Consider the following 22,865-nt stretch of genomic DNA (forward strand, 5'->3'; position numbering starts at 1 on the left):
CAATTTTCAAGCCATCACCCACCAAGAATTTACAGTGTTAAGTTGAATAGCCTAACAAGCAACATGACTAAGTAATAAATTCTTTTTTTGTGCAATGCTAACACAGCTTTGCCCATAATGGAACTGAACCCCACTGCTTTTGACTGTAGCTAAACACCAAGGCAACACTGCTTTCTTCTTCATAGAAAATGAAAGGGAAAATTGAGGTAGTTATGTTGCTAATGTAGATAAGAAGGGAATATCCAGATTCTTGAATCAAAGGGGAACTGAAGATAATAATCATAATTCTCAATTTCACTTCACAGGGGTTTAAAAATGAAGGCTGCTTAGCAGTCGTCTCTGTTATGTCGAGTACAAATGAACAAAGCCCTATGTGCTAACCCAAACTAAGTCATTCCTGGCTGTTTCAGAAAAGTGCATTAGTCAAGGCTGTTTTATTTCTCTTGTGTTACTTGAAATTGCAGACCAATACGGTTCACACAAAAGCTGTCAGCCAATGCATTCTCACAAACACAAAAACATAATGTTTTATCTGGTTTCCATTTACCCTGAGCCAGTGCAAGAAGTGAACTGCATCATGTTACGTAAGGGTAACAGCTATTAACTATTCTAGTTCTGTCTCCTCCAGGAACTGGTTTTGTCTAACACATTGCCTCTCCCCCTTGTGCCCAGCCCTGTCCTGTTATTTTGTCCCCAGTTATGTCTGCTACTGTGTCTGATGTTCTTTATTGCCCTGACCTATTGCCACACCTAATGTCATTTCTCTTTTCATAGTAGGACCCTCAAAGCCACATATAACATGGGCCCTGAGTTAATGCTAGACCATACCTCCTTTATCCTATTTATCCTCATCCTTCAGGGATAATGAAATTCTTCATAATTCACCACTTCCCTCCTACTCCTGGGCCAGTTTTCCTTGCATTTGATCCATATTATTCAGTAATTGTAAAATATGGTCCTTTATTCATGATCCCTTATATGTAGATAATAAATATTTCAAACTACTTTGACAGCACTGTCAAATTTCCTCACCCTTTTATGCATTCATTCCCTAACAGCCCAGACTTAGTAGGAACTATTCTTGTTAACCGATACGATACATCCAATCAGTTCAGAGCCTGACTAGAACAAAAAGCAAGAGAAAAACTTCCTTCCTTGCTGCCTTCCAAGCTTTGACATTGTTTTTATCTTGCCTTTGACTTCAAGGGAGACATTAGTTCTTCCTGGGTGTGGATTATGCTCTCTGATTGCAGCTATATATACACCATTAGTTTTCCTGGAAATCACCTTCCCTACAGCAGACCTTAGGCTTGTTCAGACTCCACAATTCTGTGAGGCCATTCCTTTTTAAGTGTTATATTACTTTCCAAAAGATAGATAGATAGATACATAGATAGATAGATAGATAGATAGATAGATCCATAGACAGTATATTTATATTTTGTATATGAACACTACCTGTGTAGTTCATTATTTATTGCCTATATATGTTAGTAATTTCACATAGAATTCTGAGAAATATTTCAACTTATCTATGCATTTCTTTTGTTCAGTAACCAACTCTTAAAGTTCTTTTCCTGATATAAAGAACTTTAAGTCTTAAAGTTCTTTTCCTGTTTGTGTTAAAGGTCACCCCAGTTGCAGATAATCTAACAGTCTTGTTGTCAAAAACAATAGCTCTATGGTCAGCTTCTTCTTTTACATAGAAACATGGAATGAAAGTATGTGTTCAGGTTCTCTCATAATTCTCTCATGTCAAGTAATATGAAAATTCAAAAAACTATACTTCGTGTATGTTGACAGTAGGTATTACCCATGACTTCTGCTGTCTTCTTGCTTCTGATGTTTCACTGCTTGAGGATGCACAAAGTGATGTTATAGGCGCCACTGTTCCCCACAAAAACCTTGCAGCAATGATGCTCACTGAACTAACTCCCTGTACTTAAGGGTTCTGTGCCATGCCCAGTAAAACTTCATTCCCAAATCCCCTAAAGAAATAGAAGCAGTCATTAATAGTCTCCCAGCCAAAGAAAGCCCAGGACCAGATGGGTTTAGCGCAGAGTTCTATCAGACCTTCAAAGAAGATCTAATTCCAGTTCTGCACAAACTATTTCACAAAATAGAAGTAGATGGAACTCTACCCAATTCATTCTATGAAGCCACAATTACTCTGATACCTAAACCACAGAAAGATCCAACAAAGATAGAGAACTTCAGACCAATTTCCCTTATGAATATAGATGCAAAAATACTCAATAAAATTCTCGCTAACAGAATCCAAGAACACATTAAAGCAATCATCCATCCTTACCAAGTAGGTTTTATTCCAGGGATGCAGGGATGGTTTAATATACGGAAATCCATCCATGTAATCCATTATATAAACAAACTCAAAGACAAAAACCACATGATCATCTCATTAGATGCGGAAAAAGCATTCGACAAGATCTCACTTAGACCTGAAAAGAAGCTTTCTTCAATACTCTGTTTCTTCTCACCTCACCTTCCCTGAGTGTGTGTGTGGAGCAGGGGAGCAGGGGAGCGGGGGGGGGGGGGGGGGGGGGAGGACTGGGGGGAGGGGCGGGAGGATGACCTTAAAACCAGTGGGATCTGTAACTACACAGAAGCCAAGATCCTTCACTTTTACTACACCCACTGAAGTATGGAAGTCCAACTTAGTCAGAACTCAAGTTCCAGGTGAAGGACCACCAGTGAAGACCCCAAATCAGCTCCATGGCTAGCAAGCTCAGTGTATCTAGGACAGACTTCATCCGTTTACAGAACCACCCACCTTCCTTGCTGATGTTTACTGGTTCATTCGCAGAATTCCAGAAAAGAATAGGATACACGGAGCGGGAAGAAGAAATGCAGTCTTAAATAAAACAAGCTAATACTTCCAAAATATTCATTTCAAATTACTTTTATTAATTTTGTACATGTCATCAGACCTTACCCCTGAAGCGCAATAAAACAGTTTGAGGTATTAAAACTGAAAAGACATTTGCACATATTTGTAAGGTCTTCCTACTACAAAAACCAAAAAGGAGGAAAAAAAACTCAGAGTAACTAAAACAGAGCCTACCATTTGAGTATTACAGGGCAAAGCCGAATGAAGCAAACCTGCTCATAGCTTTGCTTCTCTTGCTCATGACAAAAGGGCAGCAAAAGAAAAGATGAGGCTTTGAGGTGTTTCAAAAACGGTGTGTGTTGCATCTTCTGTTCTGTGAAATGAAGCGTAGGGTTTGTTGATTATTCAGTTCCATGAATGAAGTGTAGCATTTAAGAGACAAAACCTGAAGCAATAGCCATCCAAAGGCAAAGAATTCAAACAGACAAGCCAGCTTCAGTGACCTACTGCACTGGTCACAGAGCTTAAGCTTGAACTACTACTAATCCAAGGCGTCTAAGATAGGTTCGCCACAGTATTCCAGTACTGTCCATGTACACAGAAAGTCATACGGTGTGATGATCAGCTAATCATGTTACCACAGAAGGAGGACAGAATGAAAGGGGAGATTGACTTTTTAAGTGGCTTAATTTTTGTTTACTATTAAAGAAATTATCCAGGATTCTTTTCCTTCAGGTTCTTTTTTTTCACTTCATGCCACCCACCTTGAAATAGAAGAGTTGAGGTAATTATATTGCTAATTATTGTAATATAAACACTTGCTCCTGAAATATTCAAGCAAATTGGAGAAAGGGTGGTCTTTAAACTCGGTGATTGATTTAATTATTATATTAATTGGCAGTGTACATACTCCTCTTGAAGCAAATCTAAAATTGCACATTGATTAACATATGGCATATTAAAATCTGTCCTGAATAATGGATAACAGTGTCATGACATCAAATTTCTACAGTTAATGCAGCACTCCCAGGAGCTGCACAGACCTGACTTTGATATATGTCACTGAGTTCTTTTACTTGTTCAATTGTGAAAATAATTTGAAGACAAATTTTTTTTTGCTTTTGTGTTGAACGTGACTTGTTTAAAAATTGGTTTAAACATTATTTTTTTTTTGGCAAAGCTGTTAAGGCATTAAATGCTCTCAGAGTTTAGTACTAGGTGAAGCTACTGTTCATTGTGTAGTGATTATAGCATCTAAAAAAAGTGATGGCTTATAAAGAAAGCCCCTTTGGATCATTCATTTCCCTACCTCTCATAAAAAGTCTTGAACAAAGGAACATCTTTTTCATGTTGGCTTCTAAAATGTTCTACAAACAACACTTACTCTGTATTTCCTCTTTGTTCTAGGATAAAAAGAATTCTGGCCTGCTGGGGGACCCGAATGGGAGCATCATGCTTATATGGTGCTGACAATGTCTGCTGCTCACGTAATCACTTGTGAATTAGCAACACCCTTCGCACAGTGCCCTTGACTACATGGAAGCTGAGTGTTTAACTGGCAGGTGAGTTACCCTGTGCTGATGGCCCCATATGTACCAGGATGAAGCTTCACAGCCATTGCTAGCCAAAGGAATAATTTCCTAACACACAATGCATCCTTTGAACATTAAAAACCACTTTAACTATTTGTTATGTGAATAGATTTTCCAAGCATATTTGTAGTTTTTTTGGTGTTTCCTTTTGAAACAAATGTCATCAGGATTAAAAATCAACCCATGACACAGTAGGTCAGTAGAAATAGTAGGTAACTCACAAATGTCCCTTTAAAATGTAGCCTTAAGCTGGAATTACCTGGAATTTAAAATAAAAAGGTAACTTTCATTTTTGGACAAGACACACTAATTTAAAACCATTGCATTGGGCTTTGCTGCTTACAGAAAAATGGAACAAATTCTTTTTTTTTTCCTCTATAGCTAGATTGACCCCTAATACCAACCATCAACAGAAATTACAAATGAAGTGAAAAATGACTGACCTTTTAAGGTCTAAGTCCTCAATATTTTTATTTACTGTCAATGTGCCCTTTGATGATAAGAAAGTGGGGTTGGCCACTTACATAGGTGGCAGTAGCAATACTATCAAAAGTCTTTCCCTAGGTTAACACTCATGAGCTACAACAAGATATCAACCTAACCTAAAAAATATCAAGGGTGGCTGTCATTGAACTCAGATGGACTGCTGACCACAGTCACACAGAATGGTCAGTGACACCCTCCTTCTGGAGCAGGACCAGTCACTGTCACTCAAAGACAGGATTTCTTACACCATTCAATACCAAGCTGGTAGATCCCTTTCGGTGTAGAAGGGCCAGTGAACACAAGAGGAGAGAGAAACACAGGACTCCCAGAATGACCATTCCTGATATCAGAGAGCTGGTGACGGCATTCAGCTGAAAGGGAGGCACACTCAGCGAACCTGTAAGAAGCACATACACTCTTATACAGTCTTCAAGACACACTTTACTCACAGCTTTCCCACTTGGCTCCTATAGAATATCCCTCACCAGTATTTCACAGCAGCACACTGGAGCGTGCTATTAATACATTATGTATTAACTACAATTCAATCAAAGACCCAAAATACTGTATGGATCAGAAGTTTGATATCCCAGTAATGAAATAAACCAAAATAAAAAGCTAAAGGTTTTATAAAAATTGACCAACACATCACGTATGGCTTTAAAATTCTCTGTGAACTGTTATTTAAAACTTAGCCAATTGGGGAAACTAGAACTCAATATACTGGTCAGGTACAGTTTCATAACAGATCACCAAAACATCTTGAAACATAGCACTTTTATTTGCTAATTATCTTACCAAGCTGTGAATTGTTGGTTGGAGTCTCATCTGAGGAGAGATAATAGAAAAATAGAAGTGAAAATGTCTGTGCACACATTTGCTTTTGTGTGTTCCAACTCTATAAGTTAATAAACTCCATCTCTCTTTATTTTCTTTACCAACCCCTCACCCGAGGTCCATGGAGTATTCATGAATGAAAGCCCATAAACCTTTCTATTTTCCAATTTTCTTCTCCTCCTATATGGAATTTCATCCTCAATTTCTACAAATATAATCACAAAACATATTATACTGTATTCATTCCTGCCAACATTGTTTCATCATTTTCTCTCTGCCAGGTTGGTGAGGGCACTAATTGTTAATAGCTATTACATTTTGTTATGGGTCTATAACCTGCCATGTGCTATTCTGCTACAGAGAAATGTTCATTATTTAATGTCACTCTATTTTAAGTGTTGCCCATTTGCCTAACATAATCTCCAAAAACATCATTCTGAGATCCAAGAAGATAAATTCACACCTAGTAACTGAACAAAGGGCCAAGTGGGTCCCTGAGCTTGGGTGACAGTTCTCTTGGCCAAGTGGAAGGTTGGAGCTGTTGACTTTCACTTTTCCTTGGTGAACACCATAGCAGCAATGAGCACGTATACTGAGTTCCCCCAATCTTACTGCCCAATTTGCAATCATATTGAAATTAACCTCCAACTAGAGTATTTCATATTCATGTTAGTGTGTACATGTGTGTTTGTTGCTTAAATAATAAGATATGCATAGCTGATTATTTGTGATTAAACACTTTTTTTTTACATTTAATACACTGTGTAACACCATTGTGACCATAGAGTGCTATTTCATGGGTTGCCATATTTAACCTGCATGTTAGCCATATGGCTTAGATATTATTGCTACAACCATCTTACAAGTGAAGAAATTTCTATCTGTCATTGCCTCTATGGCAAAGTGAACATGTGCTAACATCATAATTCCAGTTCTGTCTTTTTTCTAAAATAACATAAATTGACCAAGTATAGAAAATATTTCATGGTTGAGATATTAATCTTCATAAACAAAATTATTTCTAGACTTTCCCCAGGGAAATTTTTATTATATCTGATTCTGTTTGCTTTCAGATACTTGATTTGCAGCAAAAAAATATAGTTCTGTTATCATGTCCTAAAATAGAGATTTCAAAGCTAATATGCCATTCACTCAGAGATCTCTTTACAATGTGCACAAACATTCATTTGGGGATGCTTTACAATGTACATTGGTGTCACTCAGAGGCTGTTTTACAATGTGCACTGCATTGTATTAGGACAAAAAAGGAAAAAGAAAAAGAAAAATGACACTCACAGGAACATTCTAACCTTCACCTAACATCTCTATATAGTTATTTCCTTTCTCATGGAAATAAAGGAGATGAATGGACTGTGGCAATTCATCCAAAAGACTTTCATGTCCTGTTTATAAGATAAGCTGGAATCCTTTTTATATGTCCTTTCTGGTGTACATTTAATTCCTTTTAGATTGCGTTGAGTAAATAGCTCCTTCCTATGAAGTGTCCAGAATGAAACAGAGATGCTAAGTAAGAATGGACTCCTCCAAAACACACACACACACACACACACACACACACACACACACACACACACACACACACACATACACACACACTATTTTCTTCATCCTGAGGCTAAAAGAATCAAAACTTCTGCATTCTCCCTACCACACACTACTGAAAAAACAATATTCTGGATACCCCCATGAACACTTTGCTATGGACAAAATGTTCTTGTGTGTTAGGGCCAAACCTCTCATGTCAAATGGGAGCACTAGTTCCAGCTTCTAGAGCAGAGAAGATAAAAGCATTGTACAGCTGTCAGATAGCTGCATTCAAATCATGTACTATTAAGATGTAGTTTGAAATTTCCTTTGAATGACATCTTTTGTACAGGATTGGCTTTCTGTTTGTTGTTTTTGATATCCTTTAATTTACTGTGTTGTTGTAATAAAACTCAATGTGTAGCCCCAAAGAGGAGGCAGGTATTTTCTAGGAGTGTTAAGTCACCATGGGCTTCTGTGTTCCCTCCAGTCCTATTGGTCTTGATGTGTGCATATGTGCCAAAAGAAAGGCATGAAGGCTGGAGGAATTAGAAAAGTTTGAATATTAAACTCAGTGAGATGTGCAAAGAGTATTCAACTGTCAGAGGATTCACAGGGCAGAGGCAATAGTAGCAGTACCACAGCTGTGCAAGCCAGACATGGCGTATACATTGCAATGATGTATTCCTCCTCACACCCCATCTAAAAAGCTGTACTAAGTGAAAATATGTAAACAGTACTCACTGGGAAGATATATGCAGAATAAATATTTCCCTTATCTCTGGCAAACTCAAAAAGTGTGTAATTGCTTATGTTGCCTAATGAACTCTATATTTTACATTTAGAAAGGCACTAAACTTCTAAAATTTCCCATTGTATAATGTGTGTTAATAGTCTAGCTCTGAACTCCACATCCCTTAAGGGTCAACTTTGTGGTTAGTTTCTAGTTTCTAGCAGAGTGCCTGTTCTATGTAGAGACTAAATAAGTGTGAATTATTAACTACCCCAAAAGTTAATGATACTACTTGAACAATAGTTCAAGCTTTGAGTTATTCATAGCAACTTATGTTAGCAAAACAATTAAGTGTTATGGTTTTCCAGAATTTGTACCAGAACTGTTCACTACAGCCAAGTATGCATTACAAATGTTAACATTTGGAAGCTTTTAGTAAGATCACTGCAGAAACTTTAAGGATTTTACATTTCAAAATATATGGACATTTTTACAAATGACCTAACAAAAGGGATAGTTTTGAGTGCAAAAATAACCCAAGCAGATTTGATTTCATTAAAAAGCAAAACCAAAGAAGCTCCTAAAGTTTTTCAACTAAGTAGAGGTGACTTAAGCCAGATATTTCCCCAGAAAAAAATTGGCTGGCTCACTTAGTAAATTAAGCAAAACTTCTAAGGATCAGGACTTTATAGGAGGCAAACCAAGACTGAAATGGACTTCCCGATAGAAAACCCATCATTTTACCCGGAGGGATAACTTTTAGAAGACTCAAGCAAAAACTCTCGTAAGCCAAAGGGAAAAGGATAACTCTGGTCATGAAGCTGAATATTAAGTTTGCATGGGATTTGTCTAAGTGTAGACATGGCTTGACTTCTAGATTCTTGTGGAACTTTTAAGGCTACATGGTTCTTGGAGCATTCCACTGTTAATATATCAAACTGTAAGCAATGAGGCCATTGTGGAGACTAACCTTATGCTATTAATCAAAATAATAGCAAAATGAAATGAGGTAGAGCAAGACAGAAGGACCCAAAAATTGTCACAAGGATCTGAAGATGATTCTTTCAGGTTTTGCCAGTGGAGAAAGCTAACTTCTCACGTGTCAGATTCTGGGCATGCTTGATGTAGAAACAGTTCACAAACCAGAAAAGAGGAACTCGGAGCATGACAATAGAAGCAGTCTGCTAGGTATTTTGTGCTCTTGGGATAAATAAATGTGGAAGATAGCACATCAATGAAGGGTCCTTGCTAGTCTTCCATAGTATCTGAGTTAGGTTCCCATTACTTATATCAAGCAGTTCATGACCATCTGTTACTCCAAATCCAGGGACATCAGTGTTCTTCACTGGCCTCACACATATGTGCTACACACTGAGAGATTCTCACTCGCAACATAAAAAGGGTTTTTAAAAGATGAGATATTTTAGGAAGTAAGATATGGGACTGGTGGAATCAGGAAACCTGGATAGCTAGCTTTAGGGTTTGAGGCTCTTAACTGTTCTCTTTTGAAAATTATTTTACAGTAACAAAATATTTAAAATCTATAATGTTTAAATATGGGCGGTCCAGGTAAGAAGGAGACAAGGTTACTAATTTGTTAAGCATCCATCCAGGATGGACACAGAAGACTCGCTCAAAGTTCATGTCTAGTAGGAAAATTTATGTACATATATTCCATAAATATAAAAATAGTTTTGTTTTGCCTACTCTGAAGCATTCATAATTATTAGAAATAAGAGCTAGATTTCTATCCAATGTAATTCTATCAGGAATTTTTTATAGCTAGATAGAATAACGACATGGACCTTTAACAAACCACAAAATAGTCATCTTCAAACCATTCAGACAAATCCTCAGAGAGGAAAGACTAAGCTTGAAATCTCACATTTAATAATCTTCTGCATTATTTAAAGGTCTTGTTGGGTTCCTTTTCAATAATAGTATGCTTATACAAACACGATATTAACTCAATTTCAAGCACTGTTAAGCTAAAAAAAACTTTTTACTTAATTATGTATTTCAGGAAAACTGTTTTTTTCCCTTCTATTATATAGCAAAAAGATAAAGACAATTTAATTGAAACATAATATCAGCCTTACAACTAATATAAAATTTAGAAAACATTATTATCATATAAACCAAACCAAAATTGTTCTTTTTAATTTTTGAAGACATTTGCAAGTAGACTATAAAGTATCTTTAAACCTACCTTTAAAAACTCTACATACTAAACATGAGGAAACATATCTCCAGCAAAATATAGTAATTAGTAGTTATATGACATTTTAGAATAAAATCTGGACCTAGAGTCGAGGGTGTCCAGGTTCAGTTTCAGTGACATTTTCCACATGTCTGTTTTTATCCAATCATTTCTGGAAGTGTCTAGATTCATATAAAATTAACTCCATATCCTTTGTCTCACCTGTGTGCTTTTGTGATTAAACATGTGAAAAAGTGTTTGTGTCCCTAAGAGTTTTTGTGTACTGACATGGTGTTCAGACACACATATGTGTGCTTGTGAATGCGTATCACGTGGTAGAGGAGGAAGCAATGGTACTAAACCCGGGCAACTCAACAATGTTTAATAGGATGATTGACAAAAACAGGGAGCTCACAAAAGAAGTCATGGCAGTAGTTTAAGAAAGGATTTCCAGAACACAAGAGAGTGTAACTTTAGGGGAGAAAAAGGTTGCTTTTCTAAAAAGATACTCTTTTTATTTAGAATTGTGTGTGTGTGTGTGTGTGTGTGTGTGTGTGTGTAAAATGAGGAAATATACAGAAGACAGCACTGCCTCTTGTATAAACACAGGGTAAATGGGAAACTGCTTTGATATTAAAATTGTTCACTGGTCTCAGCGCTAAGTAGTGCTGTTTAGAAACACGGAACACTTCTTAGAGGCCAAGTAGTCCACCATTTTTGCCTCCCTCTCATACAAAAAGGGGGAGGGGCTTCTTACCGCTCCGGGTGATGATGGGTCCTGCAGACAGGACCGCATTTCCAGAAGTGCTCTGCGGGGCCCACGTTGTCCAGCTCTGAGCATCTCTCCTTTTTCTGTTGCCACAAATCTGAGGTGTTAATAAAAACAAATGAAATTCCACCCCAGCACAAAATTGTTTCTTTATGGCCGTTTGGAAAGCAGATTCTTTTGGAAGACATACCACATGTTTAATTTTATTCATTTCCTTCTGTGCATTTATTTAATTACTTTGCATCTAAATTCTACGGTGTTTCTTCTCCTAGCTTGGACCACATTTCTTATTTCCTCCCCGCTGTAATTGTGCACTGCCTCATTAGTTTACATAGCTCAACAGCTCTCCTGAAAACGAGCTGTGTTTATCAAACTCTGCCACTTTTATTTCTCTCAAGCCTTTAATAAATTCTTCCCTAAAATGTTGGTCAGCACAGAACCAAAATAATGTGGACTCTGCTTTTGCCTCCATCTGATCCAGTGAGTTTATACCAAACGAATCAATGAGTGGAAGAAATAACTTCATATTTACACATATATTGGGGATAAATATAAACATTAAAGCTAATCTAAATTTGAAAAACTACTCATGTTTGTTCTCTGGTGAATATTAATGTAATGCTGGGAAGCATGTATAAATAAAAAAGTTCTGAGTTTCTTAAATTCCCTACTCACTATATTTACAGTTTGGTGATGGCTGCATCCCATTTGATCCAGATCTTTCAGAGACTTTAAATTTTGATTGAAAGTATTCCTGAACCATCTGGCACTAATCTATCTTCTAGAACCAGCCCAACCCTCCTCATGTTCCCCTCCACTTTCTGCTCCTCCTACCCCATTACCTGTATCTGTAACTTCTGAGCATCCTTGGTATGGACTGTCTCACACTTGATCTTTACCCTGCTGGAGGTTCATCCTCAAAATCACCAGCCAGGTCATCTCCTCTGCCTATCCCACCAGTTGTCCTCTCCTTTCTCAAAGGACAATCACTCCACTTACTATAACCCATCTACTCATCTGCCTTTGCTATTATTGCTTTTGTTTTGTTTCTTGACCATTCTTTCATGATCCTAACAAATCAGCCAATGGAATCCAAATCCATGACAGCTTTGCCACTTCTTGCCCAGCTTGGCACAAAGTAAACAATCAATAAATCCTTACTGAATGAACAAATCAACTCATGGTTCACCCTGACCTATGACTTTCCTGAGATCTAATAGTCTTTCAGCTTTAGAGTAATTCAGAGACTTAAAGTAAAATGGCTTATAAACATACTGGCATGAGAAGAGGACAGTCATCAGCTCTGCAGAGTTTCGTGAGGCAGTGCAGGAACACAGTGGACATCTTTTGATTCTTGTGTTTCACAAAACGGAAGACTTCAAATGAAAACCGGCCTCGCTGGCTTCTGCCATTTTCGATGACAGTGGTCTGAGGATCTTTGTCACAGCTACATTTTGGGGGAATCAAAAAACAGGGCATCATTGGAAAGCACCAACCACCTGTGACTTGTGGATTAATTTGCATGACACAAAGGGCACCCTCATTACATTATAAGCTAGAAACATGCATTTTCGCAGATGAAGAATGGGAAGGGTACAAGCAAATCAAGTACTTATGATGAGTGTAAATAGATCGTAAAATGTAAACAAAGCAGTTTCTGACCACAGGGTAACATCAAGTTTAGGAGCGCCATACTACTCCAGGACTCACAGGTCCAAGTAATATAAAATAAACATCATGAAACCACCCTCCCATCTCCATACCACACTCACCACTAAACCCAACAGGGAAAAATTATTGTACATATTTTGTATTCTTCCAGGATATTTTAAAATAAGGATATATTCATACAAGAAAATGTTATTTTAGTGCATTTTACATGAACCATTTCATTCTACAAATCCCTTTCATTATTTTTAAACAACAGTAGAATGTTCCAGTGCACACAAAAGCTAGAATTTTCTTAGTTAATTCCTTGTTTAAGTACAATTGATTTCTTTGATCATTCCTTGTAATGAAAAAACTAATGAATATTAAACCTGTATAAAATATTACACATATCTCTATGATAATTTAATATATTTACATTATCTTCTATGAATGTGGTTTCATATATATACATATATATATGCATATCATATATATACATATATTATTGGATTGTTTTCTGCTTGATTGACCATAATAATGAAACATTCCAATATAATTGTAATGTGTACTGTACATACTATAAATGCGTTTGTTTATCTTTTTACATACACTATAAACTGTATCTCCTTTGCCAAGTTCAACTGTGGCCTTCCCCTTTCTGATTCACATAAGATTTTCATGTAGTAGGGAGAATGGTTCCTGATTTGATACATATATTGAAAGTTGTTTTCCCCAACTTTTAGAAGTAGTTTATATATTTTATTCTGCTACTTCTAAAACTGAATTGTATGTATTTTAAATTAATAATCAACTTGGGGTTCACTGTGCTGTATTGAGTGAAGTATAAAACTGATAGTTTTCTTACAATTATTCATTGTTTTGGAATTTTCTTTTCTTTTAAATCCCTGTTCATCCCCTCCCATTGGAGCGCTGTACTACACTGAAATCTCATGTTCTGAGATCTACTTCTAAACTTACCATTCAATATTTTGTTTCTAGCAGGCCACCGCATCCTTTGCTAACATTACAGAACTATTTCTGTGAGATCTAATGGACCACATACTCAGCATCTTACTCCCTACCTCATAGTTTGCATTTTCTAGGTATCAGTCAGACATTTTTCTTTACCACATTAGCCTGTAACATTTTTTCAAATAATCTTTTCCCTAATGTATTTTAAATTTATTAGTGTATTCCCTTTTGAACCCAAGTGGTAGTTCTGCATTTTATGAATATCCAAGTGACAAAGTCATTCTGTTTTAGGACATTATTATAATTATATATATATATATATATATATATATATATATATATATGTGTGTGTGTGTGTGTGTGTGTGTGTGTGTGTGTGTGTGTGTAAATATATGTATCATTGTGTATGTGTGCATACACTTGTATATATGTGTATCTATTTGTGTGTATATGTTTGTGCTTGTGATGGTTTGTACATCCTTGGACCAGGGAGTGGCACCATCTGAAGGTGTGGCCTTGTTGGAATAGGTGTGACCTGGTTGGAATGGGTGTGTCACTGTGGGTGTGGGTATAAGATCCTCACCCTAGTTGCCTGGAAGTCAGTCTTCCACTAGCAGCCTTTGGATGAAGACATAGAACTCTAAGCTCCTCCTGCACCATGCCTGCCTGGATACTGCCATGCCCCCACCTTGATGATAATGGACTGAACCTCTGAACCCGTAAGCCAGCCCCAATTAAATGTTGTTTTTTATAAGACTTGCCTTGGTCATGGTGTCTGTTCACAGCAGTAAAAGCCTAACTAAGACAGTGCTTGTGTGAGAGTATATGTGCTTGTGTATGTGTGGATGTGTATTTAAGTATGTGTATAGATGTGTGCTTGTGTGTGTGCATGTGTGTGTAAGTATGTGTATAGATGTGTATATGTGCTTGTATGTGCATGCATGTGTGTGTAAGTATGTGTTTGAATGTACATGTCCACAGGGTCCAGAGGCTGGGATCAGGTGCCTTCCTCAATCACACTCCAACTTATTGTTTGAGACATATTCTAATTTTCTAATCTCAGTTAAGTTTCCTGAGGGATAAAGTCTCCAACTTTTGTTACAATCATGAAAAGTGTCTTTCTCAGTTTTCACTAGTTTCCACTCTAGGAAACATTAAATTTTACCTTGCACATATTTTCAGTAAGTCAATGTGATGAAATGTTTTCAGTTTAGGAAAGTATTCTTAAATTACATTTTTGAACAATGTTCTATTATTTTAGACCTTAAGTCAGGATTTCAGGGTAATATAATTTATATATTTTATATAGTGTGTACACACAATGAAAATAGACATCCATAAATACATGATTTAATCCATTTACCTATTTTTTATCTGTCACTTCTACACCAGTCTCCCTTATTGTCTTTGCTGTTTCTTTTTATTTACATTGGCTACTTTTGTCTTACATGTGTCGTGCTCTATTACTCCATAGCTCTATTCATGTGAATATATTCTAGTGACATCTATTTCCACCTTAAATTTCTCCAGGTCACCTTTCCCATCTTCATTGCTTTTCCTTCTATTTTTATATTTTATTTTCCTGGGTCCTAACCATTTGATCTACTGAAGTTCTACTGAAGTTTCCTTTTAGTAATTTTAAAAGTAGTATTGAGATACTCAGTTATAAATGTCATGTATTCTATGATATTTGTGATGGATTTATATTTAAAACTATTTTTCTGCCATTTTCAATAATTTGTTTATTTTAGTGCTTTGCAACATTGCAAAAAAAAATGGTTTCTCTGATATGGTTTCTGTCTCAAGTGTTGATATTTAGCTGGACGTGCTACTTTCAGAGGTTCCTAAAGTGAAGTAGAACAGTAAAGACCTTCTTCTCCAGCTCAAGGGCTCTGTTCTTCTGTTTTAAAGTGATAGACGTGTCCAGCTGCATTGCAATGCGATAGCTGAACTTTCTCTACCTTGCTGAGCTTTAAGAAATTCATAGAATTCATTGATTCTCCTGGACTCCAAAAGAAGGGAAGGACATTCACAGGTGAAACTTTTACATTTCTAGTGAGTTTCTTTCCTTCCATTTAACAGGATCTACCACTATGGACTCTCCAAGAACTCCCTCCAGCATCACTTCTGATGTTCCCCAGCCCTGGAAACTGTTAAACCTCAGCGATGCTGTCAGTATCTCCAATTCAGAGGAGATACATTCATTGTAATCACTTCTATGATTTGCCATCATCAGCAGCCTATTTTTTTATTAGATGTTTTATGTATTTACATTTAAAATGTTATCCCTTTTCCCAATTTCCCCTCCAGAAACCCCCTATCCCGTGCCTCCTTCCCCTGCTTCTATGAAGATGCTTCCCCTCCTACCCACCCATTCCCACCTCACTGCCCTGGCATTCCCCTACACTGGGGAATCAAGCCTTCACAGGACCAAGGGCCTCTCCTTCCACTGATGCCAAACAATGCCATGATCTGCTACATATGCAGCTGGAGCCATGGGTCCCTCCGTGTGTACCCTTCAGTTGGTGGTTTTGTCCCTGGGAGTTCTGGGGGTCTGATTGATTGATATTGTTCTTCCTATGGGGTTACAAACCCCTTCAGCTACTTCAGTCCTTCCCCTTACTCCTCCATTGGGACCCTGTGTTAAGTCCAATGGTTGGCTTTGAGCATCCACCTCTGTATTTGTCAGGCTCTGACAGAGCCTCTCAAGGAGACAACTATAAAAGGCTCTGTCAGAAAGCACTTCTTGGCATCCACAACTGTGTCTAGGTTTGGTGTCTGAATATGGGATGGATCACCAGAGGCAGGGGGTAAGGCAGTTTCTGGATGGCCTTTCCTTCAGTCTCTGCTCCACACTTTGTCCCTGTATTTCCTTTAGACAGGAGCCCTCCTGGGTTAAACATTTGGAGATGAATGGGTGGCCCCATTCCCCAACTGGGGGCAGTACCTAACCTCTGGATATGGTCTCTGCAGGTTGTCTTTTCCCTATGTTTCAGCTAATTTCATCCTGGGAGACTTGCTTTCCTGGCATCTGGGACTTGCTGTTGGCTACTTCCAGTTGCCTATGTCCCATTGCTACACACCTCTGTTCAAATTCCTTACCCTCTGGGTATCATCCCTGTCTCCTCTCATACCTGATCCTGCCCCTCGTTTCCCACTCCCTTTCTTCTCTTCCTCTCAAGTCCCTCTCACCCTCTACCTCCTATGAGTATTTTGTTACTACTTCTAAGCATCCACATTTCAGTGTCCCTTCTTCTTGAGCTTCATGTGGTCTATTAATTGTATCTTGGGAATTCTGAGCTTTTGGGATAATATCCACTTATCAGTGAGTGCATATCATGTGTGTTCTTTTGTGACTGGGTTACCTCCCTCAGGATGATATTTTCTAGATCCATCCATTTGCCTAAGAATTTCATGAAGTCACTGTTTTTCATAGCTGAGTAGTACTCCACTGTGTAAATGTACCACATTTTCTGCATTCATTCTTCTGTTGAAGGACATCTGGGTTCCTTCCAGCTTCTGGCTTTTATAAATAAGGCAGCAGCAGCTCTCTTTTACACTCTAAACTTTCAAATAGAAAACCCAAAATAATTCAGAAGTTGTTACCCAATGCCATATTTATCCCATAGGTTTCATGATCACATTCAATATGATTCATTTGTGATGATTATAGAAATGTTGGTAAACAAATGTCAAATCGAAGTGATACATAATCTTTCCACTTAAAAATACCCACAGTGAACCTTGTGGCTTATAGTGACTTTTTATATAAGTGAGTCTCACTATATACAAAGTTATGTATGTCGGTTCTTAAGCTTTATTTCTTAATATTCTTACATTTTTAATTTTCAGGAATGAAAGTATCAAGAGGATGAAAGGGCAAAATTATAAAATAATTTCCATTTACTAACTCACCACATGATAGCTGCACCTATGTGAACTCATTGACTAATTGGTTCTCTGCCATTCCCTGCGGCAATTTTTTATTGCTGTGTATACAGTTCACTCCTGTGCTTTACAGTCTTACTAAAACCGATAGACTACAAAATCACAAATACTGAAAAATACACGTCTACATTTACAAGGGTCAAATCAAACAACACAAACTCCTTTAAGCCTGTTCATATACACTGACATTTTTTTTCTCTCCAAAACCTAGCTGAGATGAATGTTTCCAGCAATCTAATACATTAAAAGTGGTAGTGTGGCCGTATCCTCTGAGCACCATCTTAACCTTGATTAGCCAATAGAGCACATTCTTTGGTTTCCCATTCTGCTTCACCCATCATGTGTCAATAACTGCAATGATCTGAGCCAAGTGCACTTTACAAGTGTGATTAGAAGACATTGCTTATCTCTCAAGTCTGTTCTGCTGTCAGATAAAAATGCTGAAAGGGAGCTGGAATGATTGAATGGCTTTATGATCAATGTCTCCTTTCCTTAGACACAGATTGCATTCACTCTATCACTGTCTATTGGGGAACCAAGTTGAAGTTATTGGCTCTGGTTAAAAAAAAAAGAGTAGCAGGCTATATTATACTTTCATATTAAATACTGATAAATGAACAAAAGTGCTTTTGGATCTAAATTTTCTAACCATTACTTTAGTTTTACTGTCCTTTTGACATATGATAATATAGTATAGCTGCCAATTAACAATACCATCCTGTTGCTCGCTTTTATTGAGAACAATAACCTTACTGTCTTCAGTATATATAAGGCTGTAGAATATCCTGTATTTCCTAAACATGAATAAAACATTGTTAGTAGATGAAACTTAGTTATAGTCCTTCTACAACAGACTTATCAATATTTTGTGTTGCAAATTGTTTTTAACTTTTGTATGCAGTTGAAAAGTTCAAATTGTAAACTTGAACTTTTAAAGTTTAAAGGGCTATATAAATGGTTTGTCTGACCTATGTATTAAATTTTAATTTTCTATAATGAGGTCTTTTGTTTCATAGCAAGACTTAGACACTTACCTAAGGAAGAGATCATACCGAGTATCATCATTTGGATTCCCAGATGGGGTTGTGTAGCAATAATCCATTAAAACATTCCATCTGCAGAGAGAAACAAACATGATCTGGTGTCAGAATCCTCCTAGAGTGTTGGCAATCGATCCAAAGAAAGTAATAGTCGAGTTCTTAACATTTGGATTATATTTTCACTACTTGCTATTTACAAAAGTTTCTTGTTTATTAAAATTTCTCTAAAAACTATGTATTTAGAATTCAGCAACAATTGTCAAGTGGAATAGAGATGAATGTCACAAAAAGCAGGAGATAAGGCAGGTGGGTGGTCAAAAGCTAAAGAAACAAAACTGCAAAGTGAATTACATTGCTACCCAGGTACATTTCAGTATGAATCATACTGTTTAAGGAAGTTACTCTAATACCATAAAATATAGTCATAATGGCATAGATAATGTGTTTGGTATATGAATCAACTCAATGGGAATAGGAGTGGGATTTCCTGATAGCATTTGGTTAGTAGAAGCCATGAGGATATGTAGCTTTCTTCCATAGGGTTATATTAGAGTAAGATTTATGACTTTCATCATCCCACTGCATTGCATTACCACAGGAAATAAATGTGAATAATATGAAAAGAAATTCCTACGGTTGGTAAAATGATTTTAAACAGTTGCATGCTGCATAATCCATGGGACAGGGACAGGGAGAATGTGAAGTCACACCCCACTTCTACAGTATACAAATCTCCTAGGGAGTCTCAAATTTAAAACATAATCTACACCCCATAGTTTCATAGTTACGTAGTTTTAAAGGGCTGAATTAAAATCTTCAGCATTTAAGTTCTCATATAGGGGTTGGAGTTTTTTTTTGTTTTGTTTCTGTGGGTTTTTTTGTTTGTTTGTTTGTTTGCTTTGGTTTTGTTATTAATTTAAACAATGTCATGTTATAATCCCTTTCAGTTCTGAGGATGTTTTTTAGGTTTTTTTTTTTTTTTTTTTTTTTTTTGGTTCCCCCTAGAAAGTTGAAGTGAATGTTCTAGGCAGAATCAAAAATACAAATGTTGGGTTTTATTTATTATTTATTTATTTATTTATTTATTTGCAGGGTTCTTTCTAAAAACTGTTTTACATAATTTTAGTACAGATTCTTACTATGACAGTTATTTTATGAATTTTAAATACACCCTCGGAGCCAATAAAAAATCACAGGTATATCAAATGACATTGAACTAGCTATCTTTCTGATGAAGAAATATAGGACATTCTGGCTTCCCAGAAGATTTCCACATGGCCTCTTTCAGTCACTACTCCTGTTTGTTTATGGAAAGCCTTGCTATTTCACAATTAACGACACAAAATGAGTAGCATTCCCTTAGCCCTTATCATTTGTTGTTTATTTTTATTAGTATGAGTTAATGGTGTGGCAATGACCATATATTTCAAGCAAGACTTCAGAAGCTAACATTATGACTGGGGAAAGCTCAGTAATTTAGCTAATCAAGGTAAGGGTGCACAATTACCTGCCATCCAGATTAGTAGCTTGCACAGCTGCAAACACTTTGGTTTTCAAGGGTAATCCTATACTCGGGATAATTAATTGCTCCCTGTAGGTTGAATCCTAATGATGAAATAATAAATAATCCACATGTCATTACCTTGCTATCCATAGAAACTTTAATACTTAAAACTGTTAAAGAAACAAAGATTGTTCAAATCAGTATATATTTACATAATTGACTCCAAAGGGATTGATTTCACCCTCATGTTGGCAAAAATTCTCCAAATGAAGATGAATACACAACGTTGATTTGGGTGCATACATTGTTTTGTTTGCATGATTGAATCACATGTGATGGTTAGTGTTTAGTACATGTAAATTATATTAAATTGTTAATAGTATTAGTTTGTTTAGTATTCAACTCCCAATATTGTGTTGATTTAAATTAGGACTCCATTTACTTTTATTAGTCTCTAATTTAAGTTTTCTTTAATTAAATATGCTTCAATTGAAACCTTTCACTGTTGGAGTGCCAGGTGCTCACTTTGTGAAATCATTCATTTATCTAGAATCACTTCTCATCTGATAATCCAAAATTATCAAAATTTAACTTAAAGCCAGAGCAGGGAAAAAGAGAGAGAGAGACAGAGAGGGATTGAGAGAGAGACAGAGACAGAGACAGAGACAGAGACAGAAACAGAGACAGACAACGACAGAGACAGAGACAGAGGTGAGACCAACATAATTTCTAAGTTGTCAAAGTTTCTGTGATAAAAGACTTGTACAAAATTTCCTTTTCCTTAAAAATTTTAGAATAATTCTAAATAAATTATACCTATCAGCCCCCTGACATTACAGTAAAGTAGCAAGTAGAAATTCAAAAATTGCATTTACCTCCTTTCCTCATCTATATATACAGCAAGAGCCACATGTCTCACCATGTGTTTTCTTTGATTGGTGGTTTAGTTCCAAGGAGCTCTGGGGGGTACTTATTAACATTTGAAATGTAAATAAAGAATATATCTAATAAAAAAGTTGTATCTATAAGGTGATAATAAAGAGAAATAAAGAAAAATATAAAATGCCAAAGGAAAAATTCCTCAAAATCTTAGTTAAATCGTTTAACTTTAAAAAATTAGTTTCCCTAAAATTAGTAACGCAAAATATTTGCTGTTTTACAGCAAAATTATTTTTGCCATTCACTGTGAAATTATAGTCACCAAAGGGTATGGAGCATATCCCTTTTATTTGGTTGGATAAAAGCAGCATATTTAGAATTTTTAAAATTAAAACAGTAGGGTTTGGATATATGACATTTAAAAGAATTGGATCCTGGGATCCACCCCATAAACAACCACCAAACCCAGTCACTAGGCAGATGCCAACAAGAACTTGCTGACAGGAGCCTGATTATAGCTGTCTCCTGCAAGGTTCTGCCAGTGCCTGGCAAATACAGAAGTGGATGTTCACAAGCATCCATTGGATGGAGCACAAAGTCCACAATGAAGGAGCTGGAGACATACCCAGGGAGCTGAAGGGGACTGAAGCCCCATAGGGACATCAATATGAACTAACCAGTAACCCCAGAGCTCCTTGGAACTATACCATCAATCAAAAAAAGTACATGGTGGAACTTGTGGCTCTAGCTATATATGTAGCAGAGGATGGCCTAGTCGGTAATCAAGGGGAGGAGAGGCCCTTGGTCCTGTGAAGGTTCTATGACCCAGTGTAGGGGAATGTCAGGACCAGCGATGGGAATGGGTGGGTTGGTGAGCAGGGGGAGGGAGGAGGGGATAGGGGACTTTCAGAGGGAAAACTAGGAAAGGGTATAACATTTGAAATGTAAATAAAGAAAAAAATCTAATACAAAAAAAAAAAAAAAAAGAATTGCATCCATGAGGGAACATTCCATTTTTGAGACAGACAGATACATGAGAGACTGCATGACACATTTGGGGAAATGCAAGCCTCTGTGTTGTTAATCATTGTCTACACTTATGTAATAAATAGTGGTGGCTTCTATATCCACAACAGAAAGATCGTATATTTATTCATAATGTTTCTGGATTTCTTTTCCAACATCTTCAAGGAAATTTCAATCCATTATCCATCTTGCTCTTGCATCTTACGTTTACATTAATGTTATCCCCAAGAATGCCGACTCTCTTCACAATAAGTAAGGTCAAAAAACATTTGCAAATGACATACAACCCCTTTGTGGTTTGTTCATGAGTCATCAGATTTTTCTCATCTCTGTTTGCATGCCTCTATTTATTCAGCCACTCATCAAACACTAACAGTTAGGTACAATTTAAATATAAAAGGCATCTTGCTTTCTATTTTACCAGGAAATAAACAGTTACTTTCTTATTAGACAAAGAGAAGCCCACAATTCCAGTTAAAATAAATCTAACGCATAGAAACTTCATCTTCAATAAAAGTTACCTTTTTAATAAATATAACTTTCTCAAACACATAGACTATGTCCTATTATACATAAACATGACAGAAGGAAGAAAGCTGTATCCAGACAGTATGCAACTGTTTCTGTACTAACATCAAAGCAGAGAAAAGAGTTCAGAGTTAGGCATGCAAAATGGATATATATATATATATATATGTACTTCTCTAGAGGAAGTATGATACCTAATGATTGTAAATGACATTAAAATTTAAATACTACAATACAATTACATTTGAGTGACTAAATAGTATTATCCCAAATGAATAATAAATGTGGTTTGGAATTAATTAATGAGA

At 36.6% G+C, this 22,865-nt stretch overlaps 1 protein-coding gene across 2 annotated transcripts in view; it reads right to left on the bottom strand.

The window, feature by feature from the left end:
• Positions 1-2,915: 2,915 nt before the first annotated feature.
• The window catches only part of Zpld1 (zona pellucida like domain containing 1), a 97,901-nt gene continuing 77,951 nt past the window's right edge, over positions 2,916-22,865 (bottom strand). Inside the window, exons 9-14 of one of the 2 annotated variants that reach the window (XM_006522132.2) lie at positions 20,128-20,225; positions 18,615-18,695; positions 12,286-12,457; positions 10,999-11,107; positions 5,725-5,754; positions 2,916-5,323 (exon numbers count right to left, since the gene is read on the bottom strand). In XM_006522132.2, the coding sequence (XP_006522195.1) occupies positions 5,148-5,323; positions 5,725-5,754; positions 10,999-11,107; positions 12,286-12,457; positions 18,615-18,695; positions 20,128-20,225 (666 nt within the window). In that variant the 3' untranslated portion in view covers positions 2,916-5,147. The remainder of the gene's footprint in view (positions 5,324-5,724; positions 5,755-10,998; positions 11,108-12,285; positions 12,458-18,614; positions 18,696-20,127; positions 20,226-22,865) is intronic. The other variant, NM_178720.4, reaches the window with a different exon arrangement.

This window comes from Mus musculus, chromosome 16 (genome assembly GCF_000001635.26).
Source record: "Mus musculus strain C57BL/6J chromosome 16, GRCm38.p6 C57BL/6J".
NCBI lineage: Eukaryota > Metazoa > Chordata > Mammalia > Rodentia > Muridae > Mus > Mus musculus.